The sequence below is a fragment of the Pezoporus flaviventris genome, unplaced genomic scaffold (genome assembly GCF_033815535.1).
Source record: "Pezoporus flaviventris isolate CSIRO_AGI_PZ_B2104156 unplaced genomic scaffold, CSIRO_AGI_Pfla_v1 ptg000025l, whole genome shotgun sequence".
Classification (NCBI taxonomy): domain Eukaryota; kingdom Metazoa; phylum Chordata; class Aves; order Psittaciformes; family Psittacidae; genus Pezoporus; species Pezoporus flaviventris.
Genome location: NW_026892573.1, coordinates 25792570 through 25815610, shown reverse-complemented (window position 1 = coordinate 25815610; position 23041 = coordinate 25792570). Strand labels below are relative to the sequence as shown.

At 41.2% G+C, this 23041-nt stretch overlaps 1 protein-coding gene across 9 annotated transcripts in view; it reads left to right on the top strand.

Annotated features, from left to right (window-relative positions):
- FAT3 (FAT atypical cadherin 3) overlaps window positions 1-23041 on the top strand; it is a 409717-nt gene that overhangs the window by 339510 nt on the left and 47166 nt on the right. For all 9 annotated transcript variants that reach the window (XM_061457910.1, XM_061457907.1, XM_061457909.1 and 6 more), the window contains 6 exons: window positions 1093-1289; window positions 2262-2415; window positions 4290-4523; window positions 18322-18711; window positions 21194-21408; window positions 22438-22575. In XM_061457910.1, the coding sequence (XP_061313894.1) occupies window positions 1093-1289; window positions 2262-2415; window positions 4290-4523; window positions 18322-18711; window positions 21194-21408; window positions 22438-22575 (1328 nt within the window). The remainder of the gene's footprint in view (window positions 1-1092; window positions 1290-2261; window positions 2416-4289; window positions 4524-18321; window positions 18712-21193; window positions 21409-22437; window positions 22576-23041) is intronic.

Below are 23041 nucleotides of genomic sequence, written 5' to 3'. Positions count from 1 at the left end.
ACTTTCCACAGTTTTTCCATTCAAATTCTCTCCCCCTTCTCTCTGGAAGGGGAAATGAGCAAGCAGCCGTGTGGGGCTTAGCTGCCTACTGGGATTAAGCCACATTAAATGTCGGTTTAAAAGATTTTACTGTCTGCTCTGACAGGGGGTTGAGACTGCGTTCAGGGAAAGATGATTGAAGGTGATTTCTTCATGAATCAGTCAGGGGACTGTAGCATTTCAGATGAAAGAGTGACCTATTAGAAACATTAACTGTGTCCGCCTTGATTATTGTACCCTTCTGCATGTAACATGTCCTTGCTTCCTTCTTTCCTTTGGATTATGTGGACCAGAACTCACTCTGTTCCACCCTGCTTTTTTCACCAGGCAATTTAATAATGTGGAAAACCAGCATTGCCAGGTTCAGTGTCAGTGTTACAGCACAATATAAAGCTGTCCTGCTTCATCTCCTGCACTTCTTTCACCAGCTTTCACTCTCAGATACATTTGATCTAATTCTACTGCTTATCCTCCAACTGCTCCTCAAATGACCTCTTGTTAGAACTATTTAATACTAATGTGTCTTCCTGTGTCGTGTAAACTTTTTTTAAAACTAGAATTTTAATGAACAGAACAACACAGCTGTATGATAAAGCTTTCATTAGAGGATTCCTTAATAGAACCCACTTCCAGTCCTTGATTGCATAATCAACAGCTAATGAAATTGTCTTGGTAACAAGAGCTACGGTGTATTACATCCTCTCCCGAGACTAAGTGGAAAGACAATTGTACGAGCCTGAGAGGACTATTGATTATTCACAGTTTGAATTTGATTGCCCTTACGGGGAACTAAACAAGAGATCATCTTCAGCTCTGCTAAATGGATTTTCTTTCCACCGAAAGTTATTGGTTCACTTTCATACAAGGCGTTCGGGGGGCAATAAACACACGGAGCGTAATCTTATTACAGATTTCCTGAGCCTGCGAGTTTGAAAGCACCGATCACTGTAAAACAAATCACAGCTGCTTACTTCAGGTCCTCTGTGATGTTTAAAGTAGGTGGGAGCTCTGATGGGACACCCGACCCATTCCATGTTGCTTGCCTTGTTGCAGGAGGGAATCCCAAAGGGAAGTTTGCTCTGGGACTGGTTCAGAATGAGTGGAAGGTTTATGTTAAGAGGCCCCTAGATCGGGAAGAGCAAGATGTTTATTACTTGAACATCACCGCCACGGATGGCCTCTTTGTAACCCAAGCTGCTGTGGAAGTGACCGTCACTGACGTTAATGATAACAGTCCAGTTTGTGAACAGGTGAGTTGGCAATACTCATGGCAGCCAACTACTGCATTGAAAGTGATAGTTTCCCTATTGGTGTCCCTGCTGTTTACAGGTATTCACAGGTGGTGCCCATTTTCATCCTTAAGGTCTTAACTGAAGAATCCAGAGTGAGTTGCAAGATAAAGCAGTCCTGTAAAGCCAAGACTGAAATATAATGGTCTAATAAAGCCAACAAAAGAGTCTTGTCTGCAGTGGCCTTAGCTGGCTTTAGGAAAATATGAAGCATTGAGAAGTGGCACTGGATAGCCACTCTTCCCTTGCAGAAGAGATGTGCTTTCCCTTCACAACCAGTGTGGAAATGTCTGCAATCTAGTTTAAGTCCAGCCTTCCTAAACCTGGCAGATACCAGAGACCCAGTGGAAAAGCGAGAATATAGTTTGCTCTAATGTTGTCAGTGTGCATGCACTGTGGCCTGACCACAGCTTATTCTGTGATGGGAATTGGTATTACTTCAATAGAAAGGTCTGTGTGAAAGAGTCACTATGAAACCGCTAACAGTACTGCTCACAGTATCTTTTATATATATATGTGTGTGTATATATCCTCATATAATTCCCATCACTACATTGTCACTGATAGACAACTGTCACTTCAAGCACCACTCTGGGGAATCACAGACTGTATCTCCCTAAGACGTTGCTGGGTGAGGTGATAAAAACAGTTCCTTTTGGTAGCGCACTCACTAAAGTTTCCATTTCATGGATGCTGATAAAACAAATGGAAGACAGAAAACAAGACTGCATTTAACACCTAAGACGAGCCCTTTCGGTAGTCATAATTTGGCATTGGCTTTGACACCTCAGAGATTTGAATTTCTAGGAAAGGGTTATGTAAAGAAAAATTGTTTTCTGTGTAGAATTATGAACTATGGAAAGTTTAAATGAAGGTTGTGCGAAGACTATAAAATACTGTTATAGCATGGCTTACATTTATTTCTGTCTCTAGGTTGCATACACAGCACTGTTTCCTGAAGACATTCCATCAAACAAAGTCATTCTTAAAATCAGTGCTAAAGATGCTGACATTGGGTCCAACGGTGAAATTCGCTATTCTCTCTATGGTCCTGGGAACAATAAATTTTTATTAGATCCAGAAAATGGTAAGAACACAATTGAACATTTTTGAATAGTTCGCTTAATCCCTCAAAATCAGTGGGTGCTAGTTTCCTTAACTAGAGTTGTGTTACGCATTGCCGGTTCATGTCCAGCTTTTCATCCACCAGGACTACCAAGACTTTTTTGTTAGGGCTGCTCATCCCACAGCCTCTATTGGTACTAGGGTTTTCCCCAACTCAGGTGCAGGACCTTGCACTTGGCATTGTTGAACTTCATGAGGTTCACATGGACCCACTTCTTGTGCTTGTCTGTGGCCTTTTGGATGGCATTCTGTCCCCCAAGCATGTCAGCTGTACCATTCAGCTTGGTGTCTCCAGATTTGCTCAGGGTGCACTCAATCACACTGTCTGTGTCACTGATGAAATTATTAAAAAGTACTCATCCAGATATGGACCCCTGAGGGACACCACTCATCACTGATCTCTGTGTGGACATGGAACTGTTGACCACTACTCTGATTGTGACCACGCGTCTAATTCCTCATCCACTGAATGGGTCCACAAATCAAATCTGTAGCTCTGCAATTTAGAGACAAGGATGTTTTGAGGGTCTATATAGATGACATCTGTAGCTTTTCCCTTGTCCATTGATGTAGTCACTCCATCATAGAAGGCCACTGGGTTGCTCAAGCAAGATTTGCCCTTGATGAAGCCATGCTGGCTTTCTTGAATCATGTCTCTGCCCTCCATGTGCATGTCCAAGAATCTTTATGGTACAAAAGAGGGGAAGATGCTGACATGGTCCTCCTTCAACTTTAGACTTCACTTCTTCCACTTTGGTCCATATATATAGGTATTTAGACCCTGTAAAAAAAAGACATTCATTGTATACACATATTTCTGGGGAGAAAGGATGTCTGTAATGTATTTGTGGGCACAGTTCTTGCATATTTGGCAGTTGGTCTGGAAAAATATACTGATCTCAACTAAGATCTAGATTTTATGGTTGTTATGAAGCAAAGCTAAATAAAATCATTTTCCTCTGAATAAAAATCCCACCCCTGTTATTCTTGGGAATTTGTTTTCCATAATGATAGACTAAGTCCTTCTCTGTGCAATGCCTCCTCCGCCTGACTAGCAGGAGACAGGACCTGCTATTTCTGTAGTGTTACTGATGAAAAAGGAGGTGTTTGGAGATCTATGCAGTGTGTGGAAGGGGAAGTATTGCCTTCTTCAAGAACAAGAGTTGTATTTAACTGCAAATTACACCTTTTACAAAATTAATCCAAAACTTATCTTCCGACTAGTACTGGCTGTTTGCTGACATGACAAAGTCTGGCAGTTATCTGTACAGTGGAGAATGGATCAGGGTAAAGCTCTCACAGTCTGAATAAGGTGGCTTTTTGTTGCTATTAATGTTTTTTGCAATACCTGTCGCTGTATGAGAATAAGAAGTTTGTTTCAAATGAGATGCTGGAGGTACCTATAGGAATTCAGAGCCAGTTAGATATTGCTTTGTGGGGGGAAGAGGAGGGGTGTTGATGTTATTTTTGAACAGTAGCATTAGAAAACTTCGGAGTTCATTATGGCTGCTGTCACCACATTCAGGATGTTTCTGTGCCTAGGACTCTAGAGTAATCAAAAGACAGTCTTAGAAAAACATGGTGGTGTTCATACGGGTGAAGGTGCAGGCTTTCAAAAGCCACCATTGTTATCCATGCGCTCATACTGGCAGCTCACTTGGGTAAAGAGAGTGAGAAGTGACACTGCTGTGAGATTTTAATCCATTCGTTGGAATAAGCAATGTTATTTTTTTTCTCTTTTTTACTCTTGTGAAATACATATTTTTGAGATACATTATCTAGAATTAGCAATGCTGCTACAGTAGTAATGATGATGCTGCTTTTAATTAATTTTAGGTGAGCTGAAATCCTTGGCCCCTCTCGACCGAGAGAAAATCCCTGCGTACAACTTGGTTGCCCGAGCCACAGATGGTGGTGGCAGGTTTTGCCAATCAGAAATCCATCTTATTTTGGAAGATGTTAATGATAACCCACCAGTGTTTTCGTCTGATCACTACACCGCATGTGTCTATGAGAATACAGCCACTAAAGCTTTGTTAACAAGAGTCCAAGCCACGGATCCTGATGTTGGTAAGTGAGTAACGCTGTGAACAATAATTAATGCTCAGGAAAACTCTGTGGTTGATGGAATTGCAATACAGATCATATTTTTTATTTCTGCCTTTCCTCCTTTTACTACTGCATCCTTCCCACTTTTCTCTCTTGTATTTCTCTAGTATTTCTTTAATTCTAAATGCTTGTGGCTGAGCTTGACATAATGGTATTACAAACAGAAAAGCATCATAGCTGCCACATGTAGTCTTTCATTGTCTTGATGGGCGATAGCTATGATTAGGGATATGTGATAGTTTTGGGGGTAAATTCCAACATTTTTCCTCCGGTGGTCTCATCTCTTTTCTTGAGCCATGATTTTGAATACCCATGCATCTGTGCAAATAATACAGTTACGTGCCATAGGTACCTATATCTGATTAATCACAGCTTTTCCAGAGTCTCATATCGCTATCACTCCCATTTGTTCCAGCTGGTTAACTTAGCTTAAAACTATTGTTGTACGCTGTGAATGTACATTATAAATGTTCTGGTTATTTAACTGTGCATTCTTTTAAAGTGTGATAGTTTATTATATGAGGACCTTAGCCTTGAAATCTGGGCCCAATTATAAATATTTAAAGGGGGAGGTAAAACCTACTGAATATCAGATGGGGTTTTTTAGCACATTCACTTCAGTTGGAATAAATAAATCCCTTAGTTTATTTTTTCTTCCTGGGGTTTTGGAGATGTTTTGTAAAAGCTGTGGCCTGAATAACTTCACATAAAATAACTTCACTGAATGAAAAAATATTTAACGTTAAAATCTTTTTTTTTTTTTAAGTACAATGCATGTTGGATGTCTCAGTTGTTACTAAGGCTGATAATGTAAATATACAGGAATCGGTAAAGGAGCAGCAAGCATTCATCAATGTACCTATGAAAAGATGGATTAAGCGCCTTGGTTGAAAAATCAAATTTAAAATTATGATACTGTCATGCAGTGAAAAGCCAATTAGTGGTAGTAAACTACTGAACAGTGTGAAGACCCAGTGGTGTTGTTTTCCACTGTTGCCTTAATTGTCATTTTCCTCATAGGTGAGATGACATTCAAGGTGAGAGGGGTGATAGAAAGAATTAGAATAAAAAGTTGTCAGTAAAAGTTCTTGATACCAACTCTACATAATGATATGGTTAACAATGGAAAAAATAATAAAAAAAGGATTAAAATAACATGAGCTAATGGCTACATCTTCCTTCTGAAACTAAATAAGTTAAAGGGATGTTTGTGATGAATGGGAAGGAGCTCTGTGCTTCCTTGATGATTAGACCTGAAAATCAAGCAAGACATATATCTTTTGATATATATATATCATATGAAAGTAACTCTGGTCTCTAAAATTGGATTTTATATTCATTGTTGTTCTGTTTGTTAGTCCATACTAAAACCACTGATTCCCTATTGCATATTGAATGAGTTCAGGTAGTGTAATGTTCCCATCAGAGAGAAAAATGTATTATTGATATTCCCAGTGGGCTATGATATTCCTGTAAGGTTTTGTGGAGCGTTATCCTGAAAACATCAGTGGAGCTAGTAATCATCATACAAATCAATTTTTAACATTCATGAGAAATCTTGCAATCAGTCTCAGAATCTTCCCATTCTTCTGCTTTGGACTTTAAAGAGCCATGTACTGTAAGGATAAGAATGTGTATAGAAGACACTGAGATCAAACTTGAGAGAAGTCAGTTTGTTGTCTAAAACTAAACACAATTTAAACATAAAACTGAAAATTTTGCGGTCAGGTGCTGTTGGATAATTAAGACCATTTCTAATTAACAGGAAAATAGTGTTATATCTGCCTTGTGCTTTTGATATCTCTCAAAATTCCTGAACTCATAACATCCTGGGGAATTTCAGGACTGAAACATAAATCGGTGTTTTATATCTTTGCAATTTGGATACATGCTTAGAAACTATCTGTGACAGATGGAGACACTGAAGGGGAGATGTGATTCTTCTTCACAGTATTCAACAGAAGGAAATGGCTTTAACTGTAGTAGCACACAAGATCGTTTTACATAACCTCTTCATATAGTTAGGTATCTCACATTAAGTGATCACATGAAGGACAGAGAATATATGTACGTCCCTGTGTTAAGATATATATTAGTAACTTTAATATAAAACAAATTGAATCATAGAATGTTTTGCGCTGGAAGGGACTTTAAAGCTCATCCAGTTCCAAGCCCCTGCCATGGGCAGGGACACCTTCCACTAGACCAGGTTGCTCCAAGCCCCGTCCAACCTGGCCTTGAGCACTGCCAGGGATGAGGCAGCCACAGCTCCTCTAGGCAACCTGTTTTTTCTCCCACCCTGCTTAGAATTCTTAATATTTCCAGAAGGTAGTATTTCCTGCTAGTTCATCACTAGGATTGGAAATGTACAAACTAAGAAATATAAGGAAATTGCTGGGTTTACATTTTTTTAGAGAAGTTCACAGGATTTTCCACCTCCCACTGTCTTCAAATCAAAGTGCCAAATTACTCCATCCTTTTCAAATTAAGGCATGAGAAGAGTTTGAGTGAATGCTGAGTGTAATTATCTGAGCAAACCCATCAGGCAACTGCAACATCAGCCCCTTTCGAAAGAATTAGGGTTGTGCTAGAGCAGCAGCACTGAGAAAACCTACACAGGGCTTTGTGGCTAGCACAACATTAAAAAATTTATGAACTTCAAAATAAACCTGGAGCCCAAAGCTGAGCTGCAGGTGCATGTTCATTTCCAGTGCTGCTCATGGTTTCTGCTTGCACAGTGTTGTGGCCTCGCTCACAGAATACAAGAATAAATGACAGCATAGTCCAAGCTCAGCAGCACTTTAAGTGATGGTTAAGTGCTGACTTATTTCCAGCTTTGCCTTGCGAATGACCTCCATACTCAGGCCCGATTCCATGATGATTGATGGTTTAGTCTACAAAAGGCAGGAGCATTCACTGCACTAAATATGAACAGTGCGTCACCTGTCCTTCTGCAGTCCTCTTCATCACCACTGGGGCACTGGCAGTTCTACGCTATCCACATTTGCTGTCAGTTTAGTGATTTCACTGACTTATTGATTTTTTCTGGGTTTATGATGAATATAGAGTTCTAATTATGCTCAAAGAAGGGACGACCTTGTCAGCCAGCTCTCTCTTGCCTGCCACTGAGAGACTGCCTTCCAGCCTCTGCATTATCCTATAGTTAAAGCCATGACTGGTACCTACACTTGCAGGTCCTTTCCCCATTTTCTGTGCAACCAACCAATATAGATTGACTAGGTTGTCTTGGAGCCAGCACCTTGTATTACATGCAGCCAATGTGCAGGAAAACACAGGCATGTAAGAAGACACATACTGGTAGGAGTGGCCATTATTTGATTGCAAAGAGTTCCCTATTGTACGCAGACCTCCCTCCTCTGTCCCCAGCTATCCCTCATTGCCTCGCCACTTCTTCAGCCCTGGGCTCATAGAAGTACATTGTAGAGGAGGTGTGGTGATGTGCAGCCTGCAAGGAGCCAGCTGGTGCACAGGATATGTCTGGCAAGCCAGATCTAGGAGTTTCTCAGAGACTGATCTGATTCTTCCTTGAATAGCAGCACACCCCAAACAGCAAAAGCCTGCACCCGCTCCCTTGCCCAGCCAGGACATCCTCTTTTGCCACCTGCCCTGTTCTTTGACATAGTTTTGTCCATGCCTTGTATCTGTTACAGTTCACAGTCCGCTTCCCGACAGGAATGATGTGTTCCCCTACCACATTTCTGCAGACTGTACAAATAGCAAATGAGTCAGGAAGAGCCCTTGCTGTGGGCTGAAGGTGAGGACCACAGTGCTGTGCGTGGTGACAAGGCAGAAGTGATGCAGTTTGGATGGCCTCGCTAGAAACATGTTTCCTGGGCTTGTGGATACAGAGGTGTGATGCTGCAGCGTTCACACGGTCACAGAATGGTTAAGACTGGACAGGACCCCTGGAAGGTCATCTTGTCCAACAACCCTGCTCAAGCAGGGCCACCTACAGCATGCTGTCTAGGACTGTGTTCAGATGGCTTTTGGGTATATTCCCTGAGTGCTGTGCAGTGTGGGCACCACAGGGGCCCTCTGAATAACCAGAGACCTACGCTGTGGATACAGACAAAAGCATAACATCCTCACCATGACCTGGTGACTGGCAGAGCGGTGCAGACAGGCAGAAAACCCACACTTGATGCCCTCTCTGACTGTCAGTTTTTCCCAAGCTGGACATAATTCAGAGAAGAATCACTGTCAGACAAGATTTAGTTTGGGGAAACATTCTACCAACCATATCTCATAACAGTTTTAATAGCACTGATAATGCAACCTAGAAAAAGAAGCAGTGTGCTATTTTGTCAAAGCATTTTGTCACTTTTGTGCAAGGATGCCCAGAACTGCAGCTTCCCAGCTTCTGCTGTAGGCTCTCAGCACAGTGACAACAGTGTGAGAGGTTTATTTGCCAGTTCAAAAAAAAACCTATTTAACTAGTTTGGGGGTGGAGGTATTTGAATGGTGACCCTGCTTTTCTCTTCTTTGCTCTCTGTGTCTGAAGCTTCGGTGCTTAGATGGTGTGAAGGAAAACAATGGGTGTTGAAAGCTTAAGTCAGGGAGCCAGGATAAGACTTGAGACCCTCCTACAGGTAAGTTTATACAGCCAGGTTTTACAGGTCAGTTGTGGTTGAAATTTGGTTGTGTTTATTAAAGAGTTGCATAGAGTTAAATAGTATTTGGACCTAGATTTATGAGAAGGATTCTGTAATCATCTGATTAGTGCATTTGTGTTTAATGTGGAGAGTTTAAATCAATCAAGCCTCTAATCAGTCTGGTTCTTGGTGTGGGGGGCTAATTACTCACATCTAGCGCAGAGTGGTAGAGACGCAGTGAAAGAGACTCAGGCCTTCTGGAGGAGCTGTTTATCCTTCTCACTAGCAGATATCATCTCCCTAACTCCTCCAGAGAAGGACAAGGTAGCAAACTGTGGCACATCATTGGCCTGGTGAGCATATGGGGAACCTGGCAAATGTGGGGAAGGGTTTCCTTCATCTTCTGATGGAAATTTTTACGTTGGATTTCGAAGACATCTGTGGTAAAACTGATATTTGCCCTGCGAGGTTTGACTTCAGTGATTTTGATCTTTCAATAAAGACTTGGTTTGTCAAAAAATTCCTAAAATCAAACCCTTTTCATGTGCAGGTGCTCAGGAAATAAGAGATGTCTTTTCTAGGGAAGGATGGTAATATAACTTTTTCAAGTTTCAGTCAATCCAGTCTGGATTGTACCTACCTCCAGGAGGGTGGTGAGGCAAGCATATTATATCTTCTTCTTGTCCTCTCCTTGTGTCAGTAGGAAAAATGAAGAAACCATTAAAACTATAAAAATTAAATATCTATCAGAAATAACAGCTGAGGAACACGCGTCATTCTCCAGGGTTTATCACTGTTTGTAGAACGTGGCATCAAAGTGCTGGTAAGCACAGCTCAGAAGAAAATCACTCCATTAGGTTGTTCAGTGGGTCACTGCTTTCAAGAACCTGTGCATTCAAGTAATGAGTACAGACTTCAGTGGTGGGCCAAGTGAGATTGCAGAAGTGTCTGAGAGGAAAGCAAGACAGTCACAACTTGATTAAGGAGCAGTTCTCTGAATTATGTATAATGGCAAGCAACAGAATAATAGAAATGGCGAAGTAGATATTGATTCTGGCATTTGCTGGCAAAACCAATACACAGCAAACCTCCACTTAGCATGTTTATTTATGCTGGGCAGGTCCCTTAAAATGGATTTAGAAACTTCTGAGGCATTCAGGATCTGAAAAAGACAAAAACAGGGATCAAAACACGAATAAAAAGAGTAACAAAGATGATAGCACAGAAGATTTACTAAAACCCAACAGCTAATAGGCAGATAATATTGGCAATGATGCCAGCACTGGCTAGGTTATTTCTGGATATTGTCTGTGTTCTTCTAAAATAAATATTTGCAAGATACTTTGCATAGGATGGCTCATTCTCTTTAAAACACACATAGAGCTTCCTATATCTTTACACATCTTTGCCTGACTGAGTTCTAAAATAGTCCAGGGGTTAGATTGCTAATGCAGGATATGAACGACCTGAATTATTAATTTCTTTTTTTGCAGAAGACAGGAGTAAGCATTGCTGTGTTGCTCCATAGCCTGGTGGATAAGTCCCCCAGGACTTACTCAATTAAAAGTAATAGTCTATGTCAATGTACCCTTGTACTTCTTCTCCCTGGAAATGTGTCCTTACCATCAGACTTCTGTTCCATACAGAGCGTGAGAGTTCAATGCCCCACTTCGCCCAGTGGGCTGGTTAGTCCTGAGGACTCCTGAGATGCAGGTTCACCCAGTGAGTTGTTCAGGAGAAAACCTAGCTTTTGCCTTCTCAATAAAAGCAGAAGCACTCCTAGGAATGCGGAGAAACAGCACACTGGGCCCCTGAAAAATTGCCAAATAAAATTTTATAGGCTCTGTGAGGTCTTAGATTTACCTGGTGTTAGGAAGTAAACAAACAAGGTGTTTGGGGATTGTGATAGAAAGCTTAGGTTTCTGCCTAAACAAGCCCTGCTTCGTATTGCTTATTTTGCTTCCCATGCCTAGGCACGCAGGAGACCTAATCCTATTAGTCAGTCTATATGACCCCTCTTGTAGGATATGTCAAATGGCCAGATTTTTAAAGCTTCATATAGGTAGTCAGGGGAACTTAGCCACTCAACTTGCATAGAAATAATGAGTATATGTGTATCAAGATAACTAAGATTCTGTGTTCAGCAAGTTCAGCAAGCAGAAGTCATCAACCCAATCTCATTTCCTTCTGCAACATGCAAAGAGGGTGTACAGAAAGAAATACGGGTGGTATGGCTTAGATTTAGTGAGGTTTTTGATATTGTACCACATGTTATTTTTATAAGCAAGCTAGGGAAACATGGTCTGCATGAAACTGTTGTCAGGTAAGTCTGTAATGACTGTTACACTGGAGGGATAAGTTAAGAAAGGTGATGGGTTCAGCATTCCTCTTACTTTCATTCCTGGATGGTTCGGTATGCATAAGATCTGTATAGCTACATGTCAGAAAGCAGAATGGGGCTGCAAGTACCCTGGATAGTGTCAATGTCAAAGTTGTGGGATTTAACAATGGAAAAGTAAGAAAAGTGGTATGGAAAAATAAATCCAAGTCATCAAGATAAATGTGAAATCCTTTGTTTAGCCAAGAATAACCAAGAGCATCCGTGTTGTTTGGGTAACGACTGGCTGGACAGCAGAACTGCAGAGAAGCAGCTGTATTATGGTGAACCACAGCCTGAATGTATGTTTACACTTTCATAGCAGTGTGAAAAGTCAAATATTTGAATGAGATGAGTAAACAGGAGTAATGCTGGAAAACAGAAGTAGCTCTTTCTGTTTACTTGGTGTTGGCAAAACCTGAGCTGAAAGGCTGTGTCAGGTTTTGGGTACAGCACTTCCAGGAAGATGTGAGCTACATGGAGATTTAAAGAAAGATCACAGGTCTGGAAAACATGTGCTACCAGGAAATGCTAAAATGGTTGAGAGGGGGTGCCAGGAAAAGAGAACTGAGATGATAAAGTATAACAGTCTTCAGATGTCAGACAAGTAGCTCTGAGAAAGGAAGTCAGCCTATGTTCTTTTTCTCTCCTTGGCTTTTATTCTTCTTATTCAATCTCAACAAAAAGTTAGAACAAGGTTTCTAGTTGTAAGAAAAGTGAGGCACTGGAGTGTGTTATCCGAAGAGGTTACACAAGTTCACAATCAAAGGATAGGCCTGTGTTTGGGGATAAATTGCATCCATCCTTTCTTTGTGCAGGGATAAGTTAGATGACCTCGCAAGATTCCTGCTGTCGTTATACTCTGACGTTTCTATTCATTGCTTTATTTTTTGAGATTTCCAAGACATTGTTAACAATATGGAGGCAAAGAACTAGACAAGGAGAATTGTACCTCTTGGATTATGTTGGCTGAATAAGCCCTGTATTTAAACTGAATCACTGAAACATACATATATGTGTGTGTGTGTATATTTATATGCATACACGCATACACGCATTTATTTTTATATATCTACTTGTGTGTTCATTCAATTGATTCAGGATACATTACCAATGTTTTCAGGTGCAGTGTGTAAACCTAGATCAGGTGTACCCAAAGTGGCCTTTCTCACTGCAGAAAAATAATCTTCTGCCTGATCAGCATAAGGAAGTGAATCACTCAGGGGCACTGATGGAAACAAGTATTCAAGTCCAGTCATGTAAACCAGTACCCTGTGCTATGTTAATATCTGCTAGAAGAGTGAGGGAGGGTGAGCCAACTATCCAGGTCTCATCTTCCCACTAAAAAAGACAACACCTGACTCAGCTGAAATGGAAAGCAGGAAGTGATCACACCACTAAAAGCTTACACCTGCCATTTCTGTCTAGCATTTCCCTTCAGTAAGGGGTTGGTTATCTTCATCTCTGTCCTCTGTGCCCCTGCTTTCATCCCATGGTACCATGGAGCAGTGGTGTGAGTGACAGTCTTTGGGGTTAAGGCTGTAGTGTCCCAGCAGAAAAGGGGGCACAGCAGTGAAAGCCTGTTTTGGTAGCAGTGTTATGGATTGAACTTGGCCAGCTATTCTGCTTAAGCTGTAAAAATCACTTGAAATATCTTTCCCTATTGGGCTATATATTCTTCTACAGTTCAGCAAGGTACTTCTGGCAAGAATTTTTTGTTTCATTTCAAGATGATGGAGTATTATAAAATCTGGTTTCGTATTCGTCTTTCGTCTTGTTTTCTGTTAATGAAGTTGTGAATAAAGCCTGTTAATGAAGCCTTTTAACTCCCAGTAATTGGTGTGGTTAACATTTGGGTAATCAGGAAGTGCCATAGGCACACGCTAGTGTCAGGAGTCTTACCATGAAAGACAGAGGCAAGAGGAAGCGCAGTAATCAGATACCAGGCTTGCAAATCACTGCTAAATTGATAAATAGCTTTTTTTTTTCAGCAATCTCTCTGGACAGCTTTCTAGTTTATTTCTTGGTTGTTTATTTTTAATGCTTGCCATTATTTTTCTTTCTGTAGGTTTTCAAAATGAAAATGAGCAGATGACAGTTAAGCATTATTTTCCAGAGATAAACACAGATGAGTGGGCTACCTATATTTGGGGAAACACATTGAATCATAGAATTACAGAATGGTTTGGGTTGGAAGGGGCTTTAAGGCTCATCCAGTTCCAACCCCATGCCACAGGCAGGGACATCTTCCACTAGACCAGGTTGCTCCAAGCCCCTGTGTCCAACCTGGCCTTGAACACTGCCAGGGATGGGGCAGCCACAGCTTCTCTGGGCAACCTGCCCCACAGCACCTCAGCACCCTCACAGGGAAGAATTTCTTCCTAATATCCAATCTAAATCTACCCTGTAGTAAATCATTAGTTAAGGAAGGCAGATAAAAAGAGAAAGGAGAGACACACTATGGTCTTTGGTACATGTAAATTGCTGTTTGTGTGTGATGCAGGCAGCATTTAGTGACCTCAGCCTTTTAACTGGTGTCAGTTTGGATCAAACTGTGTTATAACTCCACTGTTTTCAGTCGACTTCATTTCAAATACTGTGTTTAGTTTTGGGCCCTTCAAGAAGGACATTGAAATGCTGGAGTGGGTCCAGAGAAGGGCAACGAAGCTGGTGAAGGGTCTGGAGCACAAGTGTGATGAGTAACGGCTGAGGGAACTGGGGTTGTTCAGCCTGAACAAAAAGAGCGGGGACCTTATCACTCTCTACAACTACCTGAAAGGAGAATGGAGAGAAGTGGGTGTTGGTCTCTTCTCCCATGTAACAAGTGATAGGACAAGAGGAAATGGCCTCAGGCTGCACCAGGGGAGGTATAGATTGGGTATTAGTTAACCTTTCTTCACTGTAAGGGTTGTGGAGCATTGGAGCAGTCTGCCCACAGAAGTGGTGGAATCACCATTCCAGGGGGTATTTAAAAGACATGTACAGGTGGCACTTTCGGACATTGTTTAGTGGTGGACTTGGCAGTCCTAGGTTGATAGTTGGACTTGATAATCTTAAAGCTCCTTTCCAACCTGAGTGATTCTGTGAGTTAGAGAAATTTCATATTCCAGAATTATAAAGAGAAGTTATTTTATTTCCCTAGTGCTATTTAAAGAAGCAATGGCATAGAATATGTCAGTATGTGACATTCAGTGCATGCCGCTTTGTTTTATTACAGAAGAAAACAAGAAAAACCCCTGTTTGAAGGCTGGCATTTGAGGTACTACACGGCTGTATGTTGTACAAGCTCTTCACACCAGAGATTTGGCAAAGGGCAATATTCTATCATATGCTAATACAAGTCCAAATAGAAAATGTGCTTGCTTATTCCTTTATTTAAAAAAAATGTACTGCAATCCTCTTATAGTGATAGTAATTCCTGCAAAGCTTTCCGTGTTCAAATAGCTTATGTTTGTGATTGGCACCTTAGAAATCTGAGGAGTTTAAGTGGATAAGTGAATAGATACAACGCAGTTTGCAAACATTAATCCCCGAACAGCTGTGGGCAAGCAATGTGGGAGGATTGCTCTCTTTGCCAGGGCAGGAACCATGGTGTTGAAGCAGTTGTTTCCTTTCAACAGAAATCCTCTCCTTTTTAACCACAGCAGAATCTACCATTGCCTCGAGGGATGCCATTGGCACACACTGGTGGACACTTCTCTCTCATCGTATGGTAGCCCCTGGACTAAAGCATTTTGGATTTCTGTCGAAATAACTTCCTACTTCAACTTTGCCCCATGCCCATTTTGTCTTCAGCCTCAGGTCAGGAAGCTGAGTGGAAACAGCTATTGATATAACAACACTTTCTTCAAAGTGCTGGTTTTGCCACACCTTTTCAGTGGTTTAATTTCCCTCCCAGCAAGCAAACATTAAATTCCAGCCTGTGGGAGAAGTTTAGCAGGCAGCTGAGATCTGCTTCTGTATTTCTCCTTCTCTTCTGCTGCTGCATTCAGGCTGAAAGCCACCAAGGGCTGGTATCTGCGAGTGTCTCAGCTCAGGTCCTCTGCCCTCATCTTCTCTGTCCTTGCATAAAATGGCATTTTCACCTGTAAGAGCATTTCCTTCAGGTCCCGTGAAAAAAATAAGACTGGCTTTGTCATCAAACCAGAGTAGTACAAGATAACCCACATCCCTGGAACTTCTGTATTCTTCTCCTGTTTTCCTTGAAGGAAAAATAAAAGCACTTCCCTTCAAGAAGTAACTCCTTTTCTGCCTAAAAGTCCCTTATATTAGAGATCATAGAAACTGAAACACCACAATCTCTTTTTGAACCGTCCCCACTGTATGATCATTAGCAATCACTTATAAAAAAAATAATATTTTGTTAATTACTGGACATCACTTTAAGAAGTAGAATACAAGGAGAGTGGTCAGATTATGGATCAATCAGATTGCAGTCACCAGAGTTATTGCATCCTCTGTGTAAACACACCCTATGTGGTGCAACAGCTTTGTCTTTGCACACTCTCCATTGCAAGGTACTCTTGTTGAAGTTTTGGGGTATTTCAAAGTACAAGTCATGAGTAGGCCATCTCCCTTCTAGCAGTTTATGTCTTTACATGTTGTGGTATCTAAATATTTGGTCTTGTGCCCAGGTAAGCTGCAGTGAGTATCAAATAGGGTGTTTGTGCCAGACTAGAACCCAGAGAGCCCGAAGGCTCTTCTGCAGTCACAGACACATATGTGAAGGAGGTGTGTGTCAAAGTCCCTGTCTCAGAGAAGTATTTAATCCTGAGTAGAAGCTGGCAAACATCAAGAGAGCCCAGTACAGAATACTAAATAGCTTTACAGTTAAAACTCATGTAGGTTGGGTGATCAACTGCATGCTCTGAATCAGGCAAAATCCCATTTTCCAGCATCGCTAGGGATCAGTTCTAATTACTAGCTCTTTAATTGTTCTCATTAGGTCTGTCGCTCTTCATAAATGGAAGTTTCAGGAGGATTTCCAGCAGGAGATGTTCCCCTGTTGGAAATGTAGACGCACCTCCATCCATTTAGTCCCTCAAAACCTTCCACTTACCAAGGTGTTACTCCTTTGTCACTTTTGTCAGTTTCGGTGATTGTCATCCCACAGAGCATTTGAAAGCTTATAGAGAGAGTAAATGAAGAGGTGAGTGTGGTCTCCACCAGGCTGTATTCAGAGTCTAGGTGTTTCAACATATGAAAGGGTCTCTGACTAGTTCATGGGCTGAGCTCAATTCCTTGTCTGTAGGATAGGAGTCTCCTCCTCAGCTGCTCAGTTTTTACTGAAGGAGGGCCTCTGTGTTTTTCACATTTGAGATGCCATGGTGAATAGAGAGGTTCTGCTGTGATAAAAACAAAGCAAAACACCTGGTTCATTAAAATATTGCCATTTAAAATTTTCCTTATTTTAAAGACACATGAAATGTATGAAATACACTCTGGTGTCTCAAGCGCTGCATAAAAACATTATTCCCTGAAGGGGCCAAATAGTAATTCCAAATGCTCTCCAAGTACGGTCTGGAACTTTGTAGTTGTTCTAGCTTTTATGTACATGTGATTGAAGAAAGAGTCTCCCAGCTCCCCCTTGTGTGGATGCTCTACTCCTGCTACATCAAGCAGAAAACAACTGTGATTTGTGCTGCTTTTGATCAGATATTTCTACAATGCTTTGCTGCTGGAAAGCAGAATAATACTGCCACTAATTCTAAATTAACAAAATATGCCTAGCAGGGGTTGGTAGCTCTTGCTCTTCTGATTAATGTCAGGGTTGTAAAGTTGGTTCTCAGACAGAAAGGGCAGCAAATGCTCAAGTGAGAGATGTTAAAAGCAGAGACTCTTCATTTTAGCAGATCTTTGTGTTTTAGTTATAATCTCTTAGTGAAGCAGCTAGGACCAAATCACAAAATCAAATAGTGTCCAGGGAGCTGAATTAGCTCATATCTGTGTTCACTTTTAATTAGATTTGAAACGGCTATCCCACTGTAGTCAGCAAGCAACAAAGTCAGTACCTTCCCCTCAAGCCTTATTACTGACAACAACCTTAGCATAGAGCTGCATATTCAGCAGCTGCGTGGATAGGTGTTATGTATTGGGCAATCCAGACAGGATTTGAAAAACACAGGGCATCTTTCATACAACTCAAGTTTTGCTCTCAAATCAGGGGAGTAGGGGACTTTCTGAAATGTCCATATTATGGCAGGAGTTCTTTGATGCAGATTTTGTCTAACAGATACTGTCTTATGATAATATTTTTCTGCTCAACAGTAGAATCAAGGCAGCAGTGGTAGAAAGTACATTATGTGCCACCTGATGTATTTTTATGGGTTTATTTTTCCCTTATGTACATTTCTATTCCTTCAAGATGTGCTCTGAGACTTTTCCAATTTCAGCATTCTGCCTGTTTCATCTAATTCAATTGTAGGTTTTCTGGGCAAGGACCATATCTGGATTCTGCTTTCCAGTTTCATTACACAACAGTTCTGCAAGGTGATTTTCCAAAAAAAAAATATCATGATGAGGGAAGGGACTTAACTTATCCACAGGGATTTGACAAGAGCAAGGGATTTGAAAGAGCAGGGATTTGGAAGAACAGGTCCTGGTCTCCCAGACTTTCAGCAGTACTGTACCTATAGGCACTCCTGCCTCCCTGTGCTGCACCCCACCGAAAATGATCAGTGCGATAGCAGATTTTGCTTAGGGTTTCTGTTGGGTAGGAAGAGGTTTTTTCTTTTCTTCACTTTATCACTTTCATATGCTTTTCTTTCAGGTGTGAACAGAAAAGTTACCTATTCCCTGGCAGACTCCGCAGGTGGCTACTTCTCAGTTGACCAGTCATCAGGAATCATTATTTTGGAGCATCCACTTGATAGAGAGCTTCAGTCTTCCTATAACATCAGTGTGAAGGCCTCAGATCAGAGCATTGTGCTGACCTTGTCCTCGTTTGCCACCGTTACCATTACAGTGCTAGACATTAATGACAACCCCCCTGTGTTTGAAAGAAGAGATTATCTTGTTACAGTACCTGAAGACACCTCACCTGGTGCTGAAGTCCTTTCTGTTTTTGCTACAAGCCAAGACATTGGTACTAATGCTGAGATTGCCTATCTCATCAGATCGGGAAATGAGAAAGGGAAGTTCAGGATTAACTCAAAAACAGGTTTGTAAGGTGGTCCTTGCCTGTAATGCAAAATGAAAACATCAAAAAGTGTGAATGCTTTGGGGAAAGCTCTTGGGTCAAAACATTTCCAACAACAGACTTAGAGCTTGTCAATGTGGAATTAGTTGCACAGTTAAAAACCAATTTTAGGTTGGTGATGTAAACTGCAGTCACACTCAGCTGCCCCAGCTCGAGTAGAGAATACTTTTCTCCATTAGTATGTCTGTTGAAGTCAATGTAGATGTGACAACCCATTAGCCAAACTGTGTAACCTTCACCGTTATGAACACTTGCAATATTTACCCTCTTACCAGCTGAGTACAGCCTCAATTGCCTCAACCTCAGCAAGCATCAGGGCAGTGCTATCAGGACCTAACATGATTAGCTGGCAGTCCTAACATGTAATTGCTGTTTATGCAACTACAATGACTTATGTTGCTTCTGATTTGTGTTGTCTAACAGTTGACTTCAGCTATGGTTTGGGTTTTGGGTTTTTTTGGTTATACATCACAATTTTAAAAATGTACTGATGCTTCTTATTAAGAAATACTAAGAAAAGCCACCTTATTTGGTGAAAATGGCTCCAATTCTTCTCCGGTTTCTTTTGCAATGCCTTAGTGGGTTATATTCTTTATCCCTATTGAGGTTTTAATCCATCAACAGTAAACTGTGATCCTTCTGTGCTTCCTGTAGTGGATCCCCTTACTTTCATAACATTCAGGACGGCCAGTACAAATCTGAATTTTGAAAGCTGGAGGTGTCACTTGTTTGAGTGCAGCTGTAATATCCAGTAACCTGCAAAATCTCAGAATGATGCATTGTGTCATTTATATTACGGTGTGCAAAAATCTCTCTCCACTCTGCAGAGGCCGCTGCCTTACATGTAAGGGACTTAACATAATTGTGTGTTGTCTGTTATCTTCATAATGTTGATTAGTGCTAACAAAATTTAAACATAAATATGCCTAGACAGCGATACTTAACTTCACATTTAACAGTGAAGCCAAGGAGATAAATCAATAAAAAAACATAATGAAGCTTAATCACATAAAGAGAAAAAAACCAAAACTATTTATTATTCATTAATCTGTGACAGCTCCATTATTATCAGGTTAGAGGCAGGAGCTCAGTTTCCAGACAGCCGGGTGCTGATGTAGCATGCCTGATCAGGGCTTGAAAAATAATGCCTTTCACACCATTTACCAGTGAGAACTCTCTGCTAGCCACTTGGAAGCTTCTCTTCAGGGCTTCTGCTTCCAGCAAGTCATGCTGAAAGGTAGGATTCATTTGGAGAGAGCCCAGACAAGATTAAGAATGATCTGAGGTGTGTAAAATATGGCTTACCAGGAAAGACTGAAAGAATTGGGGCTATTTAAGCTAGAAAAGAGAAGACATGCTGTTAGTATTCAAGCCTGTGAATGAAGAGGAGCAGAATAAACTGTGCTCCCTGCCCATTTGTGGGCTTAAATTGCATTTGGATTATTTCAGTTAAATGATAGGAAAAAATTCCTAACTGTAATGATTATTAAGTATTGAAGTGCATTTCCTAAGAAGGTTAGGAAACTGATATCATTGGAGGTTTATGGGAACATTACATACAAGTACATTCAAGAATGATTACATTTAGCTGACCTGTGTTGGGCAGCAGTTGGACTAACTGATCTTTAAGCCACCTACACCCCTGAGCCTGATGGATCTATATCAGAAAGGATTTAGCTTGCCAGGGTCAAGGATTTGCATTTAAGTCTTTTCTGCCGTGCCCAATACCACTAGCTCCTTCAAGGCATCACTGATTATCTGTACACAGCCCACTTCCCTCTTCTTATTAAGGTTACATGGGAAACAAGTGGAAGGGTTGCAAAAAATTGTTTCTATCCTACAGGGGCTCTAGGTGCATGGAGCAGGTCAAGTTACACAGAATCTTAGTTGTGATTGTGTAGTGAGGGAACCCAAAATTTAAAAACCTAGTTGAGTGGGGAAGTCCCTGTTTAATCACATAAATGATAGACAACTGGTTCCTCAAAGGTATTCATACCCCATTCATTTGTATTTAATTTGTGAGAAGTTAATTACATGGGAGTGAATTTCTGTTGACTCATCAAGGCTGATTTCCAGAGTTGGCAGCCAGTTCTCCCACAGCTCTGCACAAGCCCAGTTAAATGGGTAGATTTGCCCCCACTTCTCCATCGATAATACTCATACAGTGAAAGCTGTTTTCATGAGAAACCATTGATTGCTTCATGAATTCATTGCTTGTGATGGTCTTTCCTGCAGAGGCAACCCAAGTGCAATTGGCATCATTCTTTAATCAAACATCAGAGGTAGAAACCTGACCAAATATTTTTACTATGTTGGACAGTGTTAGTGTAGTATGTGTGCCATGGTGACAAATAGCATGGTGTACTGTTTACTACAAATTCCTTAGTCCATAACACTTATTTGTTTATCTCTGGCTGTTGACATTCCCTCCCTTGCTTCAAAGGAGTGATTTCCATTTTGGATGCTTTGGATTATGAAACGTGTAAGGATTTCTACTTAGTAGTGGAAGCAAAAGATGGAGGTACTCCAGCCCTGAGCGCCGTTACAACTGTAAACGTGAATGTGACAGATGTCAATGACAACGCACCGAAATTCAGCCAGGCGGTCTACAGCGCCGTCATCAGCGAGGACGCTGCCATTGGCGAGTCAGTGATAATGGTGAGTGAGGCTGTGGCCAGCCCTTAGGTGGGGTGAAGGCCTCCGCCACACAGAATCATAGCATCAATTAGGTTGGAAAAGACCTTTAAGATCAACAAGTCCAGCCTTTACCCCAGGACTGCCAAGTCAAACCATGTCACTAAGGGCTTGTCTACATGGTTTTAGAACACTTCCAGGGACGGTGACTCCACCACTTCCCTGGGCAGCCTGTTCCAATGCTTGATCACCCTTTCAGTGAGGAAATTTTTCTTAATATCTAATCTAAATCCCCCCTGGCACAACTTGAGGCTGTTGCCTCTTGTCCTGTCACTTGTTACTTGGGATAAGAGTCTTGACCTTTAATAAAATACTGCTACACTAGTTAATAATGGTAACTACTGCATCTTCAATTACCCTAACTGTTCTCTAGCCAATACTTTGCATATGCTACTGCTTTCCAGGCTGCTACCAGTTTTCTCCCAAAATAAAGTAGTAGTAGTACCAACTGTCTCTTTTTAACCCCAATATGCTGTCAAAGAGCAATGGTATATTTAAGGAATTGCATTTCATGAGTCATCTAGAAACAAGTGGATTTTACTGGAAAGGGAAAATTCAGCTTTTCAGTGAAATGCATAGTATTTGCATAGTCTGGCATGCAGCGTGCTATACCCAAACCTCACAATACTCTTATCTTGGAACTTTTGGATCCAAAAAGAAAGCGTTAAACAGAGTCTTAAGGTTGCAATATTGTGTATTTTTTAAGGCTCAAATTTTGAAAAGGCCCAAGGGGAGCCTTGTGTCAAAAACTGATTGGCTTGATGCTTGTCTTGATGCTGTAGAATCATAGAATCATTGAATAATTAGGGTTGGAAAGGACCTTAAGATAATCTAGTTCCAAAACCCCCTGCCATGGACAGGGACAGGTAGCAGTTCAGTTGTAACTATTCTGATGGAATACAAAGTCTTATTTTTGGGGGTGTTAAGTAATTAATGTATCATATAGATTGCTTAATATTATTTTTGCTGATTTTCACTCTTTTCTCAATAAAGTTGATAGCAGAAGATCTGGACAGCCCATCCAATGGCCAGATTCATTTTTCCATTGTCAGTGGGGATCGAGACAATGAATTTTCGGTTGATCCTGTTTTGGGACTCGTGAAGGTTAAAAAGAAATTGGACAGAGAAAGGGTAAGACATACCCACCCCAAACCTATCCTGACCGCATCTCCAAGCCAACTGCTCTGCAAACATTCCCATCCTGCACCGACACAGCAGCAGAGGCCAGACTGGGGTAAAAAAGCAACACTGGATTTCTCCTGTGTTGCCACAGGCCACTATTGCTGTGTTAATGAGCTGCCTCCTCTCTCCTGTGCATGCAAGCGCACACATGCACCACTGTGTGCAACGCAGTGATTACAACATACTCCAGATTGTAGGACAATACACATTGGAACATACACCAAGCACCGAGCTGAGACCTCAGCCATTAATTAGCGCACTGCAAAACATGTCACTGGGGAGGTGATGTTATGAAGTGTCCAGGCTGTACCAAAAGTGAAGGAGTGCTTCATTAAACAGATTCTGCTGCTTTGTTTGCTCCCTGGATTATTCATTCAGGGTGATTTATCACCGTTTTGCCATAACTAGCAATTAG